The 24929-nt window shown below is 36.4% G+C and overlaps 1 protein-coding gene across 7 annotated transcripts; it reads left to right on the top strand.

The window, feature by feature from the left end:
- Positions 1 to 2: 2 nt before the first annotated feature.
- On the top strand, positions 3 to 24929 carry APLF (aprataxin and PNKP like factor). 7 transcript variants are annotated; one of them, XM_039349311.1, is made up of 11 exons: positions 3 to 138; positions 4428 to 4499; positions 5350 to 5437; positions 6856 to 7004; positions 8250 to 8361; positions 10537 to 10616; positions 12119 to 12486; positions 15458 to 15580; positions 17940 to 17986; positions 20517 to 20558; positions 24317 to 24929. In XM_039349311.1, the coding sequence occupies exons 1-11, from the start codon at positions 37 to 39 to the stop codon at positions 24523 to 24525; spliced, it is 1392 nt and encodes a 463-aa protein (XP_039205245.1). In that variant the 5' UTR covers positions 3 to 36; the 3' UTR covers positions 24526 to 24929. The 7 variants fall into 7 exon arrangements, with proteins under 7 accessions (XP_039205245.1, XP_039205247.1, XP_039205249.1 ...); XM_039349314.1 differs by lacking the exon at positions 3 to 138 and adding an exon at positions 2350 to 3850; XM_039349313.1 differs by lacking the exon at positions 20517 to 20558.

Here is a 24929-nt window from a genome sequence, read left to right as displayed (position 1 = left end):
AGGCAGGAAATTCCGTAGTGGATTTGTGGCGCAGTTATGGGTGTGTTTCTTTCAAAAGGCAGCGAGTTATTGGTTACACCGGAACGGCATGCTTCAGTTCAGCAGATAGGAAGGGTATATACAAAAAAGGGACGGACGGTACGTTGCTGTTTTTTCTTCCCCCTTGTGGAATCTTACTTCCAAGGGGAAATGCGAGAGGCCTGTTGCCGTGTCTGGGTTTCATTTAGTGCCAGTGGACGGGGGTTGCCCTTTGCCACTGCCGCTCGGGGAGACAGTGATAGGAAGAGGCTGTTTTTTGGGAGTAAGTGCCACAGCGATTCGCCAAAGGAATGCCAGTTTGTCTAGTATGTTTGTGTAGTTGACTGAGAGGACTAACGGCACTAGCAGTGAGTTCGTGAGCGACCCCTTTGTGGGCAAGTGAAGGAGATACACACACATATATTACAGCGTCTTTACCTGGTCATGTATTCAAAGCAACCTGATGGACCAATGAGACCCGCCCCACCAGTCAATTAAGGGGCTTGTCTTTTGGAAAAACTTGGTGAAATCAATCAATAAGATTTAATGGACTTTGTTTGCAAGCTAACAAAAAAATAATAACATATCAAGGTGGAAAGGCTAAAAGAAGCAATGTTGCTTGGTTGAGCCACTTAACAGTACAATTAAAGGAGTCCAGATTATTGCACCAGATCTTACATGCATGTAATTCATATGTTGATATTAAATATGCATATTTTATCCACATTGGTAGGATCTCTTAGAGCATCTGATAACTTTAGTATAACTTGTATTGTGGCTTGGTGATATTAGAAGAATTATTTGAAGTTCCAATTCAGCTGGAGTTGCCGATGAACAAATCAAAATGAAATCCAAACACTGAGGAAAGGAGATTTATTTATTCCCGAAAGAGGTTTGCTCTTGGGATTAAGTTACAGAGAAAATGGGGTGCAGAGACTTTTTTTTACAGGGGTATTGATCCTTGCTGTGGACTTGGGGGGCATGGTTGTGTACGTGCTGTCAAAAGGTAATTGTCCTTTCTGATTAGATGTGCAGATTGAGGTGCTTCTGCCCTGGGGTTTGATCTTGAGATCTATGTCTCTGCCACTCCTTCTTGTAGCCTTTCCTATAGGGCAGTGATGGCGAACCTTTTAGAAACTGAGTGCCCAAACTGCAACCCAAAACCCACTTATGCATCATCGAATGCTGGGTGGGTGTGGCTCATTGGGTGGGCGTGGCTGCAGTGGTAAAGGCAAACTTGGTGGGACTAAAAAGTTCAATCAATTCCAACTTTGCAAGATCTTTTTTACCCAGCTGAAAGCCTAGGACTGGGGCAATGGCACGTGTGCCCACAGAGAGGGCTCTGAGTGCCGCCTCTGGCACCCGTGCCATAGGTTCGCCACCACTGCTATAGGGAGTAATGATAGGAATATATGTAGAATACAGAGTTTAGCTTGGGTAAGTGTTTTTTGGATCCCAAACCCTTTCAATCCTGTGACTAGTGCAACCTTCTCATGTAGATTGGACATTGGGAAAAACCCATCCTAAAAGTTTCAGTGTAAATTTCCCCTTCCAGACTGGAAAAGGATATCTCATTCTAAGAGTGAAATAAAGGCCATATGAGGATCCAGTGTGACATAACGCTAGATTGCAAAATGCAAAGCACCATTTCTAATCGTGGTTCAGCCATAAAGTTTGCTGGAGGTTCACCAGCTTGTAGCTACCTCTCAGGTCTCTCAAAGAAGGAGCAAAAAGTAAAGATTCTACAACAGTGGTTCTCAACCTTTTTAATGCCGCGACCCCAACCGGTTGTAAGTCGAGGACTACCGAACCGGTCGTAAGTCGAGGACTACCCAACCAGTCGTAAGTCGAGGATTTTCCCTGCCTGGGAGCGCCACGCGTGCATGGTGCCGCCCCCTGCGCCGGCCGAGGCGTAGCTGGCAAGTGGCAGAGACGGCGCAGGCCGACCACCGGCTGGGCCACCAGCTGGCCCAGCCCAAGGGAGGTAAGGCACCCGCCAGGCCCCACGCGCACCAGCAACCCTCCCTGCGCCCACCGGCCTCCCACCTCCCACCCCTGGCCCTCTTTTACTTAAATTTTTAGTAGTTGCTCAGCAGGGAGGGGTGGAAGCTTCCAGACAGCTCACCTTCACTGCAGACAACTTGCAGCACTGTTTGCAGAATGGGACTTTTGGCGGGCTCAGCAGGGCAGAGACAGCCTGGACAATTCCTATTGGCTTTTGAAAGCCGATAGAATTAGACTCTATTCAAGAGAGTCTATTCTATTGGCTTTCAAAAGCCAATAGAATAAAAGGGAGTAGCACAGCTAAGGAAAAGGGGGAAAAATAGTGGACTGCGTTGTTTGGCGACCCCCATGAAATGGTCGTTCCCGACCCACAAGTTGAGAACCACTGTTCTACAACAATACAAATACTCCTCCCAGCAACCTTTGGTGCTATGCAAATGCAACCAATTACTCAGCTCCTAGATGCCTACCTTGCTCCATTGGATGAAATCTCAGTCTTCTTGAACTTACTGCGTGGTACTCCTACCAGCTACCTCTGGTGCTGTGCAAATGCAAATATAGTAACTGTTCTTTGTTTTTATAGTAATTTTATTAAAGTGTAATATTTACAATAGTAAAAACTAATACAAACTAAAAAAGAAAAAGAAATAATAGAAAGCGCAGAAAGGAAAAAAATAAAAATAGAAAAGAAATGTATGTAGCAAACAAAAAGTAAAAATTTAAAAATTGTGTCCTTTCAAAACCACAGACTGGGTTTGAGCAAGATGGCTATTACCTCATCTCCTAGAACTCTGAACCAGCAGGAGACCCTATCTTGTTGTCTCCTTGTGAAGAACGGCTGTCTGAAAAACTTACTAGGCTCCTCTGTTTATCTGGAGAGGAATTATCAAAGAGACTTGCTGTCTTTTCATTCTGCCTCGGTCAGCTCTGTTGTTCACACAGTCTTCCACCAGAAGCCTTTTGTTTCATTCTCTTTGAATTAGTTCTTATGACATCCTTTAGCACAGAGGTCCCCAACCTTTTGGGCACCAGCAACTGGTTCCGTGGAGAGAAGTTTTTCCGCGGACCAGAGTGCGTGGTTTTGTGTGCTACCTGCATCTCATGGATGGGGCTTTGTGCGGACCAGTTGCTGGCATGCCATGGCTGGTACTGGTCCACAGACTGTGGGTTGGGGACCCCTGCTTTAGCATACTAATTCAAGGCTGAAACCTCTTTTTGAGTCCAGAACCATACATATATTCATTATAATTTCAAGAAAAACAGTATTTCTCATACAAATACATTTAAAGGCATATAAATATGTAAAATGCAAAAAGAAAAGCCAATATAAGCAATAAATACAGATGGATAACCACGAAATCTCAAATAACCAGCTTTTTTATCATTGGAATAAAATTCCAATTTTCAAGTTGTTTCTGAAAGTTGTAATATTTTCTTTAAAAATAATGTTGCTTTGGTCAATTTTTTATTTCATCAACCTCATTGTGATTGTGCTTTCTAATTTGCAGATTATTGTTTACTTTCAATAGTTGAAAGAAGATTATCACACTAATACCGTAATACACTATATATTTGATTGAGTATAGATATTGTATTGTCCACTAGAGGTCACAATATTCAAGTTCTGTGAAGGAACCTCCACAATTAATTGTACTTCTTGAGGGCATATTGTATATTATAGTTATGTATTATTACATACTTGAAAATTATAATTATGTTCTCAATTCTTTTTTTAGTTTAATAAGGGCTTTTCCAGTTATTCAGAGCTGTGTAAATCTTCTAAGTTGATGACCACAATAAAAGAAACTACAAGGCAATTTGTTATATGGTATTACTTTTGTATTCAGTTTTTATGGATCACAGTTGAAATCATTTAAGGAATAATGGCCTTTCATGCTTGTATTTTGACCTATTAGCCATGATGGATACATACCAAAAAAGGACAAGGTTTCTGTATCTTTAATATGAATTTAAGATATTGTTGCATGATTATACCTACCTTCTGAAGCTCCCATTCTGTAATGCTGTTCAGGTGGAAGAGCTCTGTCTTTAGTTAGTTGCTTTTTGCAGTCTATTTTCCAGATAGTGAATATAGATTTAGAAAGTAAATGGAGGTGCTGTTTTGTTTTTCTCCTTTCTCTGTGCCTTAATATGAGTATGTATTTAAATTAGCTCTTTAGTTCTTAATTGGATAGCTTAATCTGTATTTGACATGAGTTGCCATGCATATTTTATTGTGTGTAAACAGGATGAGCAGTATTTTCATTTTAATAATAGGTAAAACAAAACAGTTTCTCTTTGAAGGAAATAGCTTATTTATACAATAATTTATACAATAATTTATTATACAATAATTATTCCCGTCATATTAACTGCTGAAAAATAATTTAATTGTCTATTTCCAGGTTACAGATAAAAAAGTTTCCAGGAAGCATGCTACTCTGAAAATAGTTGGTGACCAGCTTAGCATCAAACCGGTGGGTAGTGTTGAATATCCTTTCATTTTTAGCCCTAAGTGGAAATAGAGGCTTAAATGGTAGAAAGCACATTTACCTTTTCTATTCTTCTAGTTCACATGCTACCGTATAATGACAACAGGCTGGCCAATTATATTTTCACGATGTTATACCAGCTGAGCCTAACTTTTATTTAAGAATTATTACTACTGTTAAAGGAGCTACATATTTTTCTAGGCTTACATAGAAAGTTGAAAAGGGAAATGCCTATTTGCAATGAACAACATAGAGGTGCTGTGCTGTGTTTCAAAATACAATTGGCCATCACTTCAAATTTCTCTTTTCATTTCCTAAGTATCTAGTGAATATATTTGTGAGGTAAGATTGAAAGAACAACTATTTATCTTCAATAATCCAATAGTCTTTAGTTTCCTTCTTTCCACTATAACATGGGCATTTCTGGGGAGTGAAAAACAGCAAGGAAATGTTCTGGCTTGCATCTCAGATGTTGTTAAATAATTGTGCCATTTGTGCAAAACAATCATTTGACATCATCATGTCTTGTGATCATTATTGTTAAGCTCTCCACAAGGGAGCCTGAAATTCTCTGTAGTGGCATTTGGCAGGAGTGTAAATTGATGGAAATACCTCATGCAAGGAATTTTCTTGATTCTGTACTAGTAAACCTTATTTGTGGTCTGTGAATTCAATTAATATATAACAATCATTTTCTCACTGTGTTTAAAGTAATTACTCTCCCAGAATAAGCTGCATTGCTGCATTGTAATGGAATCAGTCCACATTAAATAAGCCTATTAAGTCCTACAAGGTCTTCACTGATATCTGTACTAAGAGTCTTCTTAATTGGCAGGTCCATGTGAACCCTTGTTTTTACTGGCCTGTTGAAGATGACCAACTATTTCCACTGGATAGAGATAAGTGGCATCAGTTGTGTCCAGGTGACAGTTTTTCTCTGTTGGTAGACAAATACATCTTCAAGGTTCTGCGTACTTCACTGGAAAAGGAAAGCCTGCTAAGGCAAGGAGATTTGATGTTGAAAAAGTGTCAGTGAGTTTCAGTGTCAAGTTGCCTCTTAAAATATAATCTGATATGCAGTGTGCTAAATGAGTCAAATTATGTTTGAGTCATTATGATAAGTGGTAGCTGAATAAATTATTTGTTCTATTTATCTCAGCTGTAATTGCAGGTATTACTCCTTCAGCACAATAAAATAAGATGAATACTATAACAATTGTACATATGCAAAATGTAATTAGAGATTTTGTACATACATATATACATACACACACACATATATAAATATATTAATATTTTAAATATTGGATGTTCCTGTATTGTTAGATAATTGAAACATCAGGTTTTTTTCAAAATCACAAAAAGTAATGAAAGTTGCAATGACAGTTCAAGGACAGCACTGCAGCAAACCTCTGTGTAATATTTCAGAGTAAAACAGATTTTTTTTTGGTCAAATGTTCATTCCTGATGTGGAATGGAGTAGGAACATTAGCTTTACTAAAATAGCAGGGAATAAATACCTTAAATTTATAGGGCATTAAATTCATAATATTTAACATAAAATACTTATTTTTCTCTTGTCTATGAACGATATTTGTTTTGTGCTTAAAAAAATATTATAGCATTTATATACATGCTAAATAAGATCCAGAATGTATTGTCTATTATCATGGAAAAACTACAGAAGCTTATATATAGCTTATTGATTCATTACATTGATTGTACAAATTCTTTAAAAGGCATTCTTTGGAACAGGCAGGAGCACATATGAAGCAACCTTCCATTGTTATATTTTTCTGGCTTGCACAGCTGTTTTGAAGCAGCTTCCAGCTGTCCCTCTGTACACATGCAGAACTACTTTGTTTAGCAGCAACAATGGGATCAGCTTTCCAAGCAGCAAACAAGCCTGGAAAGAGACATAGCTCCTTTAAGATTAAAGAAAAAAAAAGCTTCTTGTAGATGCTGCTTTTGATTCCAAGAACTTAAATTTGCTTATTTCTTCAGTCTTTGGTGGCAAGTTTGGGCTGGTCCCTTTCCCCCAGCCTTAGAAGGGGGCAATGGCAAACTCCTTCTGAAATTTTGTAAAGAATACTGTAGGGACTAGAAGTCAAAAATTGACCTGAAGTCACAAAATAAAAAGGGTTAAAACAAATACAACAACTGCAGCAATAACAATAAGAAACAATAAAAATAATTCCACTGAAATAATTTGAGTCCCAAATCATAACTTTGGGTAGAAATTTTAATTTCTTCTACTAAGTAATGAGTAACAATCTGTGCCAATCCATTGCCATTAAGAGGTTTATTATATGCAATAGGGAAAATGGTAATCTCTGTGTAGAAGACCTACGTGATCAAATCCCCACAACTCTGCGGTCAACCATGATGTCTCACAGTCAGCCTTCAGAACAATCAACAATCCCTTCTAACAAAAAACAGCTTCCAGAAGTACATTCACTTATGGAAAACGCAACTGAAATCCCAGAGAAGGTAATTTTCAATTATGGTGTACTGAAATTTTATTAATGGAAAAATTAAATGAATTTTGTGATGGAGATGTTTTTCACCTATAAGAAGAAATATGAGGTAGTAGAAAATCAATTTTCAGAGAAGTTGTGGTGACAGGGCTGAGCCAGTAAGCTAAAAGTTATTATCCAAGATGTCCCCAGGTATTACTTACCTTGGCCTGCCTTCCTGTGCCTCTATACAATATAGATTCAAATCCAGACAAGTGAATGTGAATTCTGTATGGATTATTAGTTTCAATCTTGTGATCATGGGTGGCATCTCAAGAGAGCTTGTTTTGGATGAAGTTACTTCTGTCATATAAAGAGTATTATTACCCGGTGAAAGAGTTAGGTTGAAAGTATATCTCTTTACTGTGAGTGGAATAGTCTTTGTTGAACTCACTGGGATTAACTTCTTTAGAAGTCTTTGTTGTGGGGAAAACCAGAGAAGAAAGGTGTAAAAGATATGTTCACCACCTTAGGTTTCTTGTAAAAATAATAAAGGCAGAATACAAAAAATAACTTTGGGCAGCTTGCCTACTCTGGTTCAAGAACAAGACTCAGTAAAAACTGAAAAAATATCAGTCATCTAGAAGAGAACAAAAACCAAATCAAACAACAACAGTAACCTGTAACCTTCAAATTATGATCACATTTGAATCTGGAATTTTGATTGTAAGCTGTTATGGTCATAAATAGAGTCATCGCGTAACCAGGCTCAATTTTACAACTATTTTTTACATTGGCCATTGAGTTACTATATGGTCATTAAGCAAATGATTTACTTAATGCCCATGGCAAAACTTGCACAAAACATGATTAAATGATTATAGGTGCTGCAACTAGTCATAGATGTGAAACAACTGCAAAGCATCGAAAATACTATCACATGGTTGTAGGGGTGATGCAGCAATTGTATTTCCAAGGACGGGTTGTAAATAACTTTATTTTATTTCATCATAACTTTGAATGGTTGTTAAGCAACTGGTCATGAGTCAAGGACTACCTTTAGCCTTGAGGGAGGCCAGGGAGAACAGTTAGGTTTTCAGGGACTTTCAAAACATCCAAACATGAGTTGACTAGGGCATGATACAGCTGCATTAATATAGGAATATAAGGTATTGTGACAACTATGGAGAAGGATGTTCATTGATCTCGTGTGTATTCTTTTTTTTTAATCCCTGTGAAAAATATGTAATAATATATTAATTTCCTTTTTTGTTTATAGTTTACTCTTCCTAAAAAAGAAGAATCAAGGCCTGCTCAGCGAAAAAGACAGCTTCCAGAATGGATGCTGCCCACAGATCTAATGGCTTCAACTCAGTCAACCTCTAAAACTGGTAAGTGTGAAGACAGATTTGCTAAGGAAGTCGTGGCAATTATCTTTCCTAAATTCTCCTTTTGGAGTATGTAATAATAGAATTTCATTAATTGTACTTTTGCTTGCGATTCCACATTGTGTCATTAACAAAATTGAGATACATAATAAAGTTACTCCACTGGGATCTGATAACTTCAACATAATCAGGATTTTCTATTATGTTGATTGTAAAATTTTGTTGTTGCTTACTAATACAGGACCAGCCATATTTCTAATTAAATAATAAGATGGTAATCAGGCATGAGATTGATGGTGGCTTGCATTAAAAGACAACTCACCATTACTAGTTGATTTTTTTTCATCTGAAAAAGGTTTTGAAAGAATAATGAACAAAAATACTTCAGTGATATATTCTGCTTGCTTTTACTATATAGCAAGAACAAATCAAATTATGTCTGAATTCTAATGTATTCTTAGAGTTATCTTAAGTGTAAAATGCTTTTTAAGAATTTTAAAATATCAGAACGTATACTAATAGTTATGTAAACAGAAGTTGTATATAGTGTGTGACCTTAAACATGCATACATTTATTAGATTGTACAAAGGGATAATTACAGGTAATCCCCAAGTTACGAGCATTCACTTAACACTCGTTTGAAGTTACGTGACAAACGCCCCCTAGTGTTTACGAGCAAGTCCCAAAATCACAAATATTGCAGCACCATGGCAGTTATTCGCTCTTACGAATGACTGCAGAGGCTCTGCAACATTCACTCTATTTCCCCCCCCCCCCTACTTCCCACAACTGCTTCCCCCTCCCAGCCGCACCAGATACATTCACCTTGCAAAATCTGTCTCCTTTCTGCTGCGGTTTCTTTCCCTTTGAGGGAGAGGAGAGTCAGCTTGGAAATGCTTTTTGCGCTGAAAATGGAAGCTCCTGGGTGCTGTAATATCACGCAAATTCAAACACAAATTCTCTGCAAAAGACATCATGGTCCCCAGAAGCTTCCATTTTCGGGGGGCAGGGGGATTGTTTGATTCATTTGCATGCCTATGGGGCAAAGTGTGGAATCGGAGTTGGCTGGGCACAGGAACCAATGCCGTCCATTTCCCGGGTGTGCTGCTCGCTCACGTGTGCCGGCCTTCGTTTTAGGGCAGAAACAAAGCCTTCAACTGAGCGAGGAGGCATTGCAGAGCCAGGCTCCTTGTACCTGCGTCCAAACCGCCACCACCAGTGGCAGTAGCCACCTGAGCAGCCATGATTCCCCCGCCCCAATCAGCCACCCACTCTACTCAACCTACTCCTTGCCTGACCGGCTGGCTGGCACAAATTCTGACCACTCTTCTCCTTGTCGTCTTCCTCACTCAAGCGGTGGCAGCGGCTTGAGTTTCTTGGCTCCATCCAAAATGAAGAAAGAGGAGATTCAGCAGCAGGATTGCTCTGCGCTGCTCGCTCACTTGCGCCGGTCTTATTGAGAGCAATCCCGCTGCTGTGCTTCTGGTTTTCTCCATGCGGACGGAGCCAAGAAACTCAAGCTGCTGCTGCTGCTTGAGTAGGGAGAATAACAAGGAGTGGTCAGGATTTGTGCCAGCTGGCCTGCCAGGCAACAATTAGGTCAGGTCAGGCTGGGTGCCTGGACAGAGGGGATCATGTCTTAAATAAGAAGAATGTTAATACATTGTAATTTTCTCCTTTTAAAATAAGGCAGTATAAAATCTTTCTAATATGTGCAGTTATTCATAGCTTAGATCAGTGATGGCAAACCTTTTAGAGACCGAGACCAAACTGCAACCCAAAACCCACTTATGCATCGTCGAGTACCGGGTGGGTGTGGCCCATTGGCTGGGTGTGGCTCATTGGGTGGGAGTGATTGCAGTGGTAATGGCAGACTGGGTGGAACTAAAAAGTTCAATCAATCAATTCCAACTTTGCAAGATCTTTTCTTTTCCCGCGAGAAGTTGAAATTGACTGATTGAACCTTTTTTTTTTTTTTTTTGCACATGGGGCAGAGGCCTAAAGCGAAAAGGTTTTATAAAACCCAGCTGAAGGACTAGGACTGGGGTGACGGCGCTCGTGCCTACAGAGAGGGCTCTGAGTGCCGCATCTGGCACCCGTGCCATAGGTTCGCCACCACTGGCTTAGATGACAAAATTGTTCAATTCAGTAGGATTGTTTATTTTTAATCAAAATAGGTAATAATGAAGAAATAAAGCCAGATCTAAGAAAAAAGCAGAAAATTCTTGAAAGTGAAGATTCTACCCTTCTAAAAGAGGTATTCTTTTCTATTTTTTTTTTCAATTAATACTTCTTCTGGCTTTTGTTGTTCTGTTCATAGAAATGCACAATACTTATAAGGAAGAACCTGATCAGTAGAGAAGCAGCTATCAAATAACAGGGCCAAGAGGGTGATTTGATGCAGTCCATATGGTTCATCCTGTTTTCTACTTCTGAAACAGATCCAATTCATTTATTTCAAACATGGTCCTATTTTTTTTCCTTCTGATGTTTTGTGCTAGGGCTTTTTAAATTTCTCATGAAGGACACTGATTGCTTTTCATGCTATTAGAAAAGTCAGAATTGAGGTATACATTCAGATACAGCCAGAATCTGCTTTTTTATTTTAATGCTAGTGACCTCAGTGGAAAGGGCTGGTGAAAAGGACTGATGGACCATTGCCCTAGTATTACTGAGAATAGCACCCCATTTCATTTTATATAACTGGCCATTATATTCTTACAAATATTAATCCTTATTGAAGCTGTGACTTACAAGAATGCTTTTGGTTTCAGGAAGTCTACTTATTAATTCTGTCCAAATGTCATAGCTCACATGACTCTATGATGCAGACATATATATGACTGGTTAGATAATTTTTGTTATTGTTGCTTTGGTATCTTAAGGTTAAAATATGTCAAGGAATCTACCTTTATAAAATATACTATACTTAATAAGATTTATACCCAAATGTTGCCAAATCTTTTTAGTAACTGGACCCAAGAAAAGCATCTCAGTTGAGAAGGGAATTTGGGAAACACAGTTCCCTCGAAGTGGCAAGTCCACATTAATTTTAATAGTTCTACAGTGTAGGTAAGAGAGTCCTTACTTAAGGATTGCCACATTTTCAATTTTTACTACTATATAGTCATGAGGGAGCACTTTGGGTTGTGTGTTTTTTCAGCACATATTAGAGTCATGTATAACCAATATTGGAACTTTAAATATCCCCACTTTCGTTAGCTAGTGGGAATTATTCTTGAAATTATTTGCATTTTGCTAATTAGACTTTCTATTGACTTCCCATTTCTGTTTGTTTCTTGAGCTAAATTCTGTTTATGACTATTTTCTTCTATCAAAATTCATTTTTTACCTCAATTTCAAGATTCTACTGTCAAAATCTCCTTTCTCATAATTCACTCTATTTATTTTGCTCAGGTTTATGCTTTCTAATATGACTCTGCTAATTTCCATGCTCCTCCTCCTTTTAGTATTCTATTCCTCCCACTTCTGAAGTTAATGCTAACTTTCAACTTTCTTCTAATTCCCACATTTTTCCTTAATATTGTTCTCTTTTATTTTCTAGCCTTCATTGTCCTCATAATTGTTCTTCTTTGTGTACAGAAGATCCATGATCTAGGGACCTGTCTAATTTTGATTGTGTTATGTCATGTATGCTGATTAATTAATCTATTTCAAGTAAAATCTATTTTCACACAAATAATAGTAAATTAAAATCTGTTTCATGAACACTTTCATACAAATTTTCACTTGTTATAGGAGGTATTTACTAAAGATGTTGCAAAGAAAATGCCAAAGATTGAAAGTAAAAGAATATCTCAGAAAGCTGAAAGTTCAGTTGAGCAATTTAACAGTCAGCTGGATAATGAAGAGCTGGCCCTCAAGTCAGATGGACAAGCATCTCAGCCTACTCAAATGCATACAACAAATACAAAAGAAAACAAATTGGAGAGCATTAATTCTGAAACCATGCAGGTTTATAATCAGGGTGATATTCAAGAGACTACTCTGAATCTGGCTATTGGAATAGATACTTCAAATATAACGGAAAGTCAAGAGATGCAACAGAGTTCTCACATAAACAAACCTCAGAGGATTACTTGCCAGTATGGGAGAAGCTGCTACAGGTAAAAACAAGTTCTAAATGGCAATTTACTGGTCCATAACCATATAGTCTGTGGACAGGGGAGTTCTTTTTATTGTATCTATATTTAAAACTAAGCAGTTGACACATTGTATTTTGCTTATGTTAAATACTTTTCTAAGTTAATACAAAAATAATTTTATAGCACTTCTATATTGCTCCAAAGTGCTTTACAGCACTCTCTGAGTGGTTTACAAATCTCAGCATATTGCCTTCAACAATCTGGGTTCCTCGTTTTACCAACTTTGAAAGGATAGAAGGCTGAGTCAACCTTGAACCGGTGAGGGTTGAACTCCTGGCTGTGGGCTGAGTTAGCCTGCAATATTGCATTCTAGCTACTGCACCACCAAGGCTTCTATAAGGCATTAATCATCATACAGCTTGAGAGTTTGTTTGGCATACTTCCATTTGTTTCCTTTGAGCAATGCTGCTCATCTTCTCACATTTTTTAAAACAGAAATTTAAGTTCTTTTAATATGTAATTCCAAGATTTTTTCCTCAGAATACTGTGTATCTAGAATTGGAAGTACTGTGACGCACTGTTTCTTCGGTGTTCTGAGTATTGCAGTTACATGATATGTGCTAGGTGATTTTTAGCTGTCATAATTTATCCAAACTGTAGTAGTAATACTGGAAAAGAACATCAGTATTCAGACAAAATAATATCCAGGAATTTTTAAGAACCTGTATATTCTATAAGTGATAGGAAAATACAATCTGTTCATATAGTATGCACTGAGTTTAAACTTACTTCTGCTACAGAAGTTTAGACTGGAAGAAATGGTATTATGAAACAAAATATTTAAATATAATGGTTCTCTATTTATTTTCTTCTGAATGGATTGAGTTTCTTTATAAAGAAACATATGGGAAAGAACTATCTATACAAGTAATCCTCGATTTAAGAACATTCATTTAGCAGTCGTAAGTCACGTTTTTCATCATTTTAAGATCAGGCCTTTTTTTTACGACTATTGCAGTGTCCCTGCAATCATCTGATTGAAATTTGAGAACTGGCATGTATTTATGACAATCATAGCATCCTGGTATCATGTGATTGCTCTTTGCAGCCTTCCCAGCTGGCTTTCAACGAGCAAAGTGAATGGGGGAAGCCGGAATCACTTAATGACAATGGCAAAAAAGATTGTAAAGTTGGTCAAGATCATGTGATGGATGACTGACTTAATCAGCTGCATCAGGAATTGTATTAGCGATGAAAGCTCCAGTCCCAAGTATGGTGTTAAGTCAAGAACTACTATATTAAAAGGGAAATGGAATGCCTCGAATTAGTATTATAACAATTTAATTTGATTTAATACACCTGTCAAAATATTTTATACTGCAGTATTGGATCTATCTTCTATTAGTCTATTGCTGAGAAAGAGGTCTCTGAACTCTTAAATAACTTTCAGGTAAATGTGTGTGGCTGTAAATATGTATTTGTTTATGGGTACTATAGTTAGTTGCATAAGAAGTTTGTTTTGAGTTTTCTGTCAAAACGGTTTTTTGTAACAATAACACAATTAAAAATAAGAGTGTTTACTCATACATGGTTGCATCTTAAGAGTCTTCTTTTTGTGTATGCTGTAGTTCTGTAAAATATTTCTCTCAAGGCAAAGTTGATTCTCATTCTTTTAGAATAAACGATAGCGAGGAAGAAAAAGGCAGAATGCCTCTTAAGAGAATAACTTTGCACACCAAAAGTAGACTGAAGCAATTAGAACATAATCATTTGACAATTAACTGTTTACTCTTGAGCAAAATCAGGTGCTAGGAGAGGTTCATAACACCAGATTGTGTTTTCATTGTTTTTAAGTTTTTCCCATTACATAGGAGGAACATTGTCCCCATATCTAAATGTCTATGGAGATTCTCAGTGATCCAGGTCATGATTGTCCCAAAAGTGCTTTTACTTTTTCTTTTTTTGATTGAATGAGAAGTGAAACATCTTCAAAGAAAAACAAAGTCCAGATGCCTCTTGAAAAAGTACCTTTGGGATTGTTCCCATATGTATCTATATGCATGCTTTTAATACCATGTAAGAATAGATAAACATAAATAGTATCCTGTTAAATTAGAGACCTGTTCTATCTTGTCCAGCAGTTGGTTCTCTTAGTGGCCAGCCAACTGCCAAGGAAGCCTACTAGTCTCCCAGCAGATGGCCCTCAGAGGCAGACACATTGCAATCAATCCATAGCCATGGATCCCCATGACTTCCTTGAATTCAGTCTTTTTTTTTTTAAGCCAGCCAAGATGGTAGCCAATACTACATCTTGTGGTCAAGGTATATGTCTTGACTGATGCGTCTGTGTTTTGATCAAGTTTGATCTCCAGTGCAGTACGTAAATATAGCAAATCCACTGTGATCAAGTACATTCAGAGCTTGGAGAGCTAGAAGGAGAAAGACATTTGTCTGAGTTTTAAAATGCACAATATTGCTATTCTTCATGTATTCATGAGGATTAGCATTGCCAGATGTGTGCTACAGATAGATAATACAATATAGAGCTTTATAACTCTGTAAAATTTTTCTGCCTTTTCAGTTTTCACTGTCTCATACTTATCTAACATAAGCTTTATGAGGGACAGTAGATTCTCCCCCTCCAGAAAAAAACAAGGAGTTCTTAATTTATTTTATTTATTTATATATCGAATATAAGACTATCTAGTTCACTTATAGAGCAACTCCAGGTAGTTAACTTTGTTCTATAAAATTCCCTCATACTGGAATTTGGCCAACCAAATTAGAGTAGGTTTCAGAAAGAACTACTTGCTTTCTTTAATTTTAGTTGAATTATTTTTGTAATATTAACTGATTCTGTTTTTTTTAAATTGTTTTAATTACTGTATTTCATTCACATTAGTTCAACTGAATTAATGGTGTTGTATTTCTCCCAGCTGCATACATTTGAAATACGTCTTGATAGTTGATGTAGTATTTCTAAATTTCACAGAAAGAATCCTATACATTTCCAGCAGTTTAGTCACCCTGGTGACAGTGATTATCATGACTCAGAAGCTGTAACTCACGTTGATGATGATAGGCCTGAATGTCCTTATGGAACAGATTGTTACAGGTAAGAATGATCATTTAGAATAATTTTGAAGTTTGGATGATAAATATTTCACTTGCATGGTATGTCATTGGGAGTTACCAAATGTTCTTTCTACTGATTGACTCAAACGTAGCACATATACAGGTAGTCCTTGAATAACAACAGTTGGTTTAGACCATTCAAAGTTACAGCAACACTGAAAAATGTGACTTATGACTGCTTTTCACAGTTAACACCTTTGCAGCATCCCCATGGCCATGTGATCAAAATTCATCTGCTTGGCAACTGGTTCATATTTATGACCATTGCTGTGTCCCAAGGTCATGTGATCACCTTTTGTGATCTTCTCACAAGCAAAGTCAGTGGGGAAGCCAGATTCACATAAAAACCGGGTTACTAACTTATCAACTGCAGTGATTTACGTAACAGCTGTGGCAAGAAAGGTTGTAAAATGGAGCAAAATTCATTTAATAAATGTCTCACTTAACAACAAAAATTTGTAGTCATGACAACTACTTGTGTTTATGGAAATTGTGTAGACCCAACTTTTTACCTGGATAAACATTACACATCTGTTATTAAAGGTTTACTCCAACCCCAAAAATAAAATCCAAAATACAAGATTTTAAGTCACACAAAACTACATACCAAAGCAAAAAGCAGTTAAGACCATTGACCCAACCTGTTCCTGGAAGAGATTATAACAATTGCAATCAAATACTACATGAGTGAATCCAACTAGACACAAGTGAGAGCCTTTGTTGGAGCCTAAGTTTGTGGCAATTGGGGTGACGAAAAAGGCTTATTTCTCCATCCTTATTGCATTTTCCAAGTGCTGGCCAATGGCCCTGTTCACAGCAACCCAGTCCCTTCTGGGTTAGGATGGATTGGTGGAGTATCTGCAAGGTCCCTGTGGGGACTGTTCTTCCCACCTGTTGGATAAAATAATTTTAGTGACTTGTCAAAGAAGAGTTTTGCTATATACTTCAAGGTTCTAAGTCCTACTTTTAATTACATTTTTCAGGGAGAAATTATCTTTTACAAAGGGTCTTGGCGGGCCATATTTTAAGCATAAGTTCCATAGGGTACATTTTTAGCAACTTGTATTACAAATGACAATTTTCCATTATTTTGGTTTTTTTTTAAATAAACAGCTGATTAGCTCCCATTCAAAGCCTTTTAAAACTTGATTTTACATTGTGGTTTTTCTATATGACATATCTCGGATGATGCTCTTTTACAAGACAATGATGGAAATTTCTAAAGCTTTGGAATATTTTAGCTGAAAGTCCACTCTTTAGAGCATGTGTTACTGGATAGAGTTCTTGTCTACCCCCTCAGTTTTCTTTTGATTTCAATATCAACTATACTATCTGGGTTCTTCTTCTTGCTTGCCATTTTTGTCTTTGGTATTATGCAGAATGTGTTGATTCTTTTTATCTCTAGAAGATTAACTTTTTATTGACTTTCCTGCAGAGGAAATTTTGTTACACTGAGGTGCCTATAGCAACAAGAATGCCTTTCAGAAAGAGGGTCTGAAAATTTTCCACCACTAATGAACATTCATTTTGCTTCATTGATTTAGCAGAAAGACACAGCCCAGGCTTTTGCTCATTATCAGTAGCTCACTAAAAAGGTCATAATGGATTGTTCCTCCTAATTCCCAACTTAGAAAATAAGTCTTACCATGACTTCAACAGCTTTGGGTTCCACAAAATGGTAATTTCAGTACAAAAGCCATATAACTGACCTTCTTTCATGACCCTCAGCAGAGTTGGGTTTAATGGTTCAAGCCTCAGTAGATGGCATTCAACCATCCACACTGGGCAAACCTATTGTTCTCCCTTCAAAGCTGCAGAACAGCAAGTCAAATTCACATACCTTTCCCTCCCACCCCTTGCAGTCCTATTTTTCTTTTGCCAGCAAAGAAAAATTCTCCATTGCTTTATTTGTGGAGCCTCCAATTATGCCAAAAACCAAAGCAGAGCAGTAACTTCCCTTGCATTCTGGGCATACTAGTTTGGTTGCAGACCCCTAAGAAGACTAACATATTGCAATTCCCCCCCCCTCCAAAAAAAATTACTCTTCAGGGAGGAATCTTAAGCATAGGCATCTATGATAGATGGAGAAATATTTGCAGCCTTTACCAGTAAAGATGGAACTGGATAAAGCTGCCACTCCCCTAACAAATGAATAGATCAAAAGTTATTTTTTTCAAAATGAGTAAATCGTATTTCCAGTATGATTATAATTTATTTGCTTCCCTTAAAACAAAGATAAAGAATCATTTGCTTTGTCTTTTGTTTTTCTTTTCATTCGAAATTTCAGATGATTAGATGGAAAACTCAGGTTCATCTTTTCTAATTCTTTCTCTTTGCAGAAAAAATCCACAGCACAAGTTGGAATATAAACACACAGCTCCTCCAGGTAAAGGGTTTTTATTCTAATGTGTATGAAGGACAGATCTTTCTTAATGTAACTAATACAGAGGTAAAATACCAAAGACTGTGCCCAGGTAGTATTGTGGAAGTGTTGTTGCTTATGTAGTATGGTGCTATAATGGGAATTGATGTGATTTTTGAAGGTTTTTTTATTATAGTTCAGGTAGTTTGATTTGGTTTTTGACTATAAATTAATTAAACAATAAAAGCAATGTTGCTTATTAAAGACTGTACACTAGCATAATACATTAAAATATATCTTAGTAAAATTAACAGATATTAAAGATTGAACAGAAATGCCATTTGAACCAAGTTTGGTGAGCATTCTGGAAATCTCAGATTACCTACCAGCTAAGAAAAGAGTTCTCTTCTGAGCTACCATACATCTGAATTACTAGAAGCACTTTTAAATCCAAGGTTAAACCAGATAAAAAGAATTCATGGCAATATTGTTAATTCTTCCATCCAGCAGAATATTAAATTAAGCAGATATAAGGATTTGTCCGTAAGTTGGCAGAAGATATTAACCAAGTAATTGGCAAGGGAGAAGGATAAGCTGGCTAGTTATGATAAAAAGTGGAGAATTATATTACAAATATATTGAATACTGTTGTCCAGGACTTATTGCTTCAGGTTTAACTAAAATTTCTTAGAACCAAATGAGGTAGCTGTTAAGCTGTAAGATTTTAAAACTGCTATAGATTAGTAACTGTCTTCCATAATAATAAATTCACAAGGTTAAAGAACCCAGGCAACTGTGAATGAAAACTAATATGAGCCAAAATTTCAAGCAGCGAAGTTGTATGTGAAACTCTACAGAAATTAGACCAGATTCTAATCTTAATGTAGAATTAGATACTCATCAGGGAATTTACAGCAGGGATTGAAAAAAATACATTGGACAGCTTTAATATAATTGAATTATGATGGTAATATATTTGCACCATATAAAATATCACTGATATATTAAATATAATTACACATACAGATTATATTCTACTTCTGACTGGAGTAAAACTATTGCATTATCAATATATTAAAAAGGAGCTTGCTGTATATAGGGGCAAGATATAGGGGCAACTTTGGCAGGTGGAGGAAGGTTATAAAAAATCAGGATGGTGGGCATGACTGCCATTTTTTTAATATGGGATGAGATACATGAAAAAGTGGGCACGGGGGGGCTTTGATTACATAGTTTTCATTGCTTTTTTTATTATCCTCACTTGTGTGGGTGTCTCTAGCAAGCTATATTCCAGTCATGTCCATAGAAATGAGAAGTGAAATGTATTCAGAAGAAACACAAGAAAGTCCAGTTGCCTCCTGAAAAAAGCACCTTTGGGACAACCATACCTGGACGACTGAGAATCTCCATAGACGTCCATAGAAATAGCTTGCAAGTAATCAAGTATAAATTTGTCATGGCACAGTAGAGAATTTCACACCTTTCATCCCAATTAAAAACAATATGAAACTATGAAACTGGGCCCCTTTCCTTTTTGCCACAAATATTGACAAAATTTGAGTAATTCAGTCCCCTAGTTTTAAGGGGCAAAAAGATCTGTTTTGATTGTTTCATTCTAAAAATACTTCAATCTCCTTTACAACCTCAGTTAGCATGAGACACAGTCTTCAAGCTCTTACCTTCTAAAGCAGGGGTCCCCAACCCCCGGTCTCTGGACTGGTACCGGGTCACGGCATGCCTGCAACTGGTCCCTGGTGCCCAAAAGGTTGGGGACTTCTGCTCTAAAGTACAGAGGAACAACTGGTTGTCAGCTGTGATAAAAACAAAACAATTGTTTTCTCCCAAAGTCCTATCACCTGCTGTTTCCTGTAAAAATCGCTGGTGTTAGTATCAATTTTAAGTACTTAAGTATTTACATATTTCTTTTCAAGTATAAACAATCAAAAATTCATCCAGGCCAAGAGCTGTCATCACCCCCCATGGTTTGAATGCTAGCTTTCAGTATGCCAATTACGAAGCAATCTTTACATCCCAATTCTAACTTCTTACTTTATAGTCCCATGTATTCCATATATTGCATAAATGAAATTTGCCCTTCACCAGGTTTGTTTCTTTGTAAAGTGTTTAGAGTGCATACTTGGACCTGTCATAAACAGGTGTTTTCCTTTACAGTTAATTGCTTTTAAAATGAATGTCAGACTGGTGGCTATGGTATGAGTCAGGAATAAAATTTTCAAGAATTACTGATGCATCTTTCATAAAGGTTAAATACCACTATGGAAGCATAAGGCGATTGGTTTATTGGGTAAAAGAAGTAAAACTGGAAGAGCCCTGATACAGAACATATTTGGCTGTTCAGTGAACCAAAATAAATACATAAAGAAGTTACAGTGCCTCTTCCTGGTATTTGATGGTGATATGAGAATGGTTAGAATTCCTCCAAAGAGATGCAGATAAGTAGGAGAATTTGAACAAGTGTTCCCTTGCAGTTTTCAGTTTTAATAAAATTCATAGTGGTTTTGGTTGTTTTATTGGTAGCCATTTCTTTCTCTAGAATCTGAAAGAAGGCAGACGAGATCAAAAGTTACAAGAAAAGGTGAGATTCTGTACATTTTCAAATAGCACTGGCAGATTCAATAATTAGCTTTGCTCGCCATCCTACCCCGTTAAATTAGTATAAAAATTACTAAATCCATCATTGTAAAACAAAAACAAAAATGGCTTCTAGGGGAAGTCCTACTTTGTTTATGTAGATGACACTGTTTAGAGGCCCTATAAAATTAGAAAGTAAGTTCATTTTTCTTAATATCCTAACTTTATATGGATGTGCTATGTACATCTGCTTTGTACAGGTAGTCCTCAATTTACAATTATTTGTTTAGTGACTGAAATTACAACGGCACTGAAAAAAGTGACTTACCGTTTTTCACACATAAAATTGTTGCATGATTTCAGGCACTTGGCAACTGGCTGTATTTATGACACTTACATGTAATTACCATTTGTAACCTTCCCAGCTGGCTTCTGAAAAGCAAAGTCAATAGGGGAGTCACTTAACAGCCACATGATTCACTTAACAACTGTAGTGATCCACTTAACTGTGGCAAAAAAGACTGTAAAATATGGCAAAACTCACTTAATAACTGCCTCACTTAGCAATGGAAATTTTGAGCCTGATTGTGGTCATACGTTGGGGACCAACCTGTTTACACTTAAAGAAATTCCTTCATAAATGTATCTGTTCCCCTTATGGGAATAATGACATATTTTAATCTGTTCATGGAGATCAACATTTCTGTAAGTATAGCAGCTCTCCAAGGTAAAAAGGGATTGATTTATTTTAATGTAATGTTTGGATTTGACATTTGGCTTATTTTGCAAGCAGTTTGAACAACAATAATAATATGAAATAGTGACCTTTTTAAATATGTTTCTTGTGGATTTGTAGACTAAACTGTGGAACATCTTAACAGCTATAGAAATGGCCTCATAATGCATTCAAATATTTGGAAGCCAAATTATCAGTAGCATTTTTATTGCATAAATTTATTGGGAAAGGAAGAAATGAGAATTTGTCTTTTCCCCCAACATCTTTAGCATTGATAGCACACACAATATTAATTTATAAAATTTATTTATTTGACTGAGGCTGAGAAGGATAAGAATTAATTAAAAGTTCTAGGGTAATGATGAACAAATGTTTTCTAGAAGTGGGACAAACTTTTTGAAATTTGCATACTCTGACAGCTGAAAAAGTGGTTGTGGTGACACAATCAGATAAATGCTGCTTTTGCTGCTGCTAATTTTATAAACCTGCACCCATGACATAATCACATAATTTACTTTTAGTGGTATGATTTCTAGAAAGAAAACTACTGCTGTGCTAGAGAAATAATTAGCCATAGCAACTTGAATTCTGCAACTTTAATTCAGATTATGCCAGGCTACACAGTTGACATCACAAGTAACATGTTCCCTGTAGAAAAAGAACCAAAAGCAAGTAACTTTGGATCATTTTGCTCAAAGAAGGAGTGTTCATATAAGATGTTTGGTCTGCAACAGAGATGAAATCAAAAGATTTACGCAAATTGAGTTTTATTATTTTATTTTTAAAAAGTACAGTATGTTACCAATTCAATACTTAACTGTTGAAGGTGCTTCAAAGACATTACAGTCAAATACAGCTAGATAAGAAGGAAAAAGGCAAAACTGACTGCATGAGGTTATATGTTTCACTTTGCAGAGGGAAGGAAAGGGACAGTTGCTCTTGAAATTGAAAAGCAGGCAAGAAAAGTAAAGGAGATTATCTTTATATTCAGTTTAGTACTGATACTGTAGAGGAAGCCATGATCCAGTGGTGAGAGAGGCAACCAGACTTATGAAAGGATAGAGAGGGCGGAAGACATAACGGGAGTGAAAGAGCTGTTGATTACATTAGAATGCAACAAAGAGGGCTTGGAGTTTCATCATCCAGCATACAGGATGTTCTCTTTTCTAAGATAGTAGAAGATGTAATCACATTCTGTTCCCGCTTGCCTGTTCTTGCCAACTATATCGTTTCAGGCAAAATGATGAATGAAAAATAAAATGGGATTACTGGAGCAAAATTGTGATCAACTCACTCACTTGTCTGTTGTTTCTTAGTATTTCTTCTGAAGGTTAAAGCTTATCAAAAGCTAGAACTGATGTTTTGCATTTCACATAGTCATTTTCAAATATTCTTGGAAGAACTATGTGACCTGGCTAAAGTCTCTCTGCAGTCCTGCCTCAGGAATTTTGCATTATATATTGTGATATAGGAAATTGGGAATGCTGCAAAGAGAGTTTTCATTCCAGGATATCTGACTTGAATGCATCTTTAGAAAAAAACCCAAATTCATATTGACACACTTGGGAAATGGAATCATTTTTGTCTACAGGTAGTCCTTGATTTACAACTACAATTGAGCCCAAAATTTATATTGCTAAGTGAGACATTTGTCAAGTGAATTTTGCCCCATTTTATGACCTTTCCTTCTACAATTGTTAAGTGCATTATTGTTGTTGTTCAGTTAAGCAACACGGTTGTTAAGTGAATTTGGCTTCCCCGTTGACTTTTCTTGTCAGAAGATTGCAAAAGCTGATCATATGACCCTGGGACACTGCATCCGTCATAAATATAAACTAGTTGCCAAGGATCGAATTTTGATCACATGACCCAAGGGGATGTTGCAATGGTTGTGTGAAAAACTGTCATAAGTCACTTTTTTTCAGAGCTGTTGTAACTTTGATCAGTCACTAAAGAACTGTTGTAAGTTGAGGGCTACCTGTATAATATTTCTGTTTTTTCAGGGGAGCTTTAGGAAAGAAAATTAAACTGACAAAAAAAAATTAAAAACAACTTTGACTAACCCAGAATAGTATAATATATACATATCTTGAGATCTCTCATCCAAATGAGAGTTTTCTAAAAATGATGATAATCTCCCATCTATTACATTGAATGTGTAAGGTCTCAATATCAACAGTACTGTGCTACGTTATTTTGTTTCCATAGTTTGCAAATTTCTGATTTGTAAAATGGAGCTTGAAACCAAAGACATTGAGATTAAAATATTTATTTAGGCCAATAATTTCTAAAAATATTAATCTCCAGATTTTCCAGCAGTAATTATTATCATTGCAAGCTAAGTCTCTAAAATAGCACTAAAAGTCCTCACTACTAGCAGATTACTACTTCTCCAGAAGAGTAAAATTTGTCTGTATCCTATTGGGAATGCTAGCAAGAAATACTGGCTGGTAAGATTGTGTGAATATTTGATTCAGAAAAAAAAAAGTTCAAACAGGTTTTAATTGATGTAATGATATTAATTAAACATTTATTTATTGCCTTTCATAACACTAGGCCACAAGAAATCAGAGAGGAATTTGGTGGCCATCAATCTGGAATAGTGACAATTCAGTTTTTTTTTTTTAACATAAAAATGGATTTTCAAATTTATTTAGAAATTGGGATAAGATCAAATAAACTTTCCAAATCAGAATTTGAGTGATTTGCATGGAAGAGCATTAAAGCTGGAGTGACCTCCTTATCAAATACCAGTGGACTTGTTCTCATTTCACTAATTAGATTGAAGAGGCAAAGCTCCATCAGCTTAATGTACATACAGTATTTTCATGCAGTTTCTAATAAATAATTAATATTTTGTCTCACCTGTTCAAATTTTGTTTCTATATTTGTAGAAAAAACAAATTTATTTGAAAATCAAGTATGAAATTATAAAATTTAGTTCATAAGAGAGGGTATATTACTCTCATTTTGCATTGGACATTAAAACCCAAGGTTTTAATTTTTTATTGTTGAAAATTATATAGTAACAAGCGTTCTTGCGGATGAGAGTGATGATGATGGTGAACCAAATGAATACGACTTGAATGACAGTTTTATAGATGATGAAGAGGAGGAAGAGTATGATCCTACTGATGAAGATTCTGACTGGGAACCAGATTGTCAAGACAATGACGGTGAAGATACGGACATGCTTCTCAAAGAAGCACAGAATTTTGTTAAAACCAAGAACTAACTGCATTCAAATATTTTGATAGAGTTTATAAAGTATCATTCACCTACATGAAACATGTATCCCATTAGTTAGTAATGTCACTTTTTAAATAGTGACTTACGTTAATTTTACTTCATAAAATTGGATTATGTATGTATATTTTCAAAATTTCATGACTCCACAGCTGATAATACTTGTGAAAAGATCTTACGTGTTAGGGAATACACTTAAGATTGCTGGATTAATATCATCTTTGTAGTGATAAATAGGGCTTTGTGATTTAAAATAATGCTTTCCTAAACTTTGTATTAATGCATTTAATTGCACATATGGATAAAAAATCCATATTAGTAATGGCACTAATTTGGATTTCGTTTCATTTTTTTATTGTCAGACTGATAATAAAACTGTAAATAGTAACTGCA

Source organism: Crotalus tigris, unplaced genomic scaffold, assembly GCF_016545835.1.
Source record: "Crotalus tigris isolate CLP2741 ecotype Arizona unplaced genomic scaffold, ASM1654583v1 scf7180000018260.1040479, whole genome shotgun sequence".
Taxonomy (NCBI): Eukaryota; Metazoa; Chordata; class Lepidosauria; order Squamata; family Viperidae; genus Crotalus; species Crotalus tigris.
This window is presented reverse-complemented; position numbering and strand designations above follow the sequence as displayed.

What these genes read in the sequence shown, in the direction of transcription:
- APLF (XM_039349311.1), top strand. Translation starts at nt 37, where the DNA reads ATGGGTGTGTTTCTTTCAAAAGGCAGCGAGTTATTGGTTACACCGGAA. An exon ending in TATGGGAGAAGCTGCTACAG is followed by an intron (nt 12,487 to 15,457) that starts GTAAAAACAAGT and finishes TAAATTTCACAG; the next exon opens with AAAGAATCCTATACATTTCC. An exon ending in ATCAAAAGTTACAAGAAAAG is followed by an intron (nt 20,559 to 24,316) that starts GTGAGATTCTGT and finishes AAAATTATATAG; the next exon opens with TAACAAGCGTTCTTGCGGAT.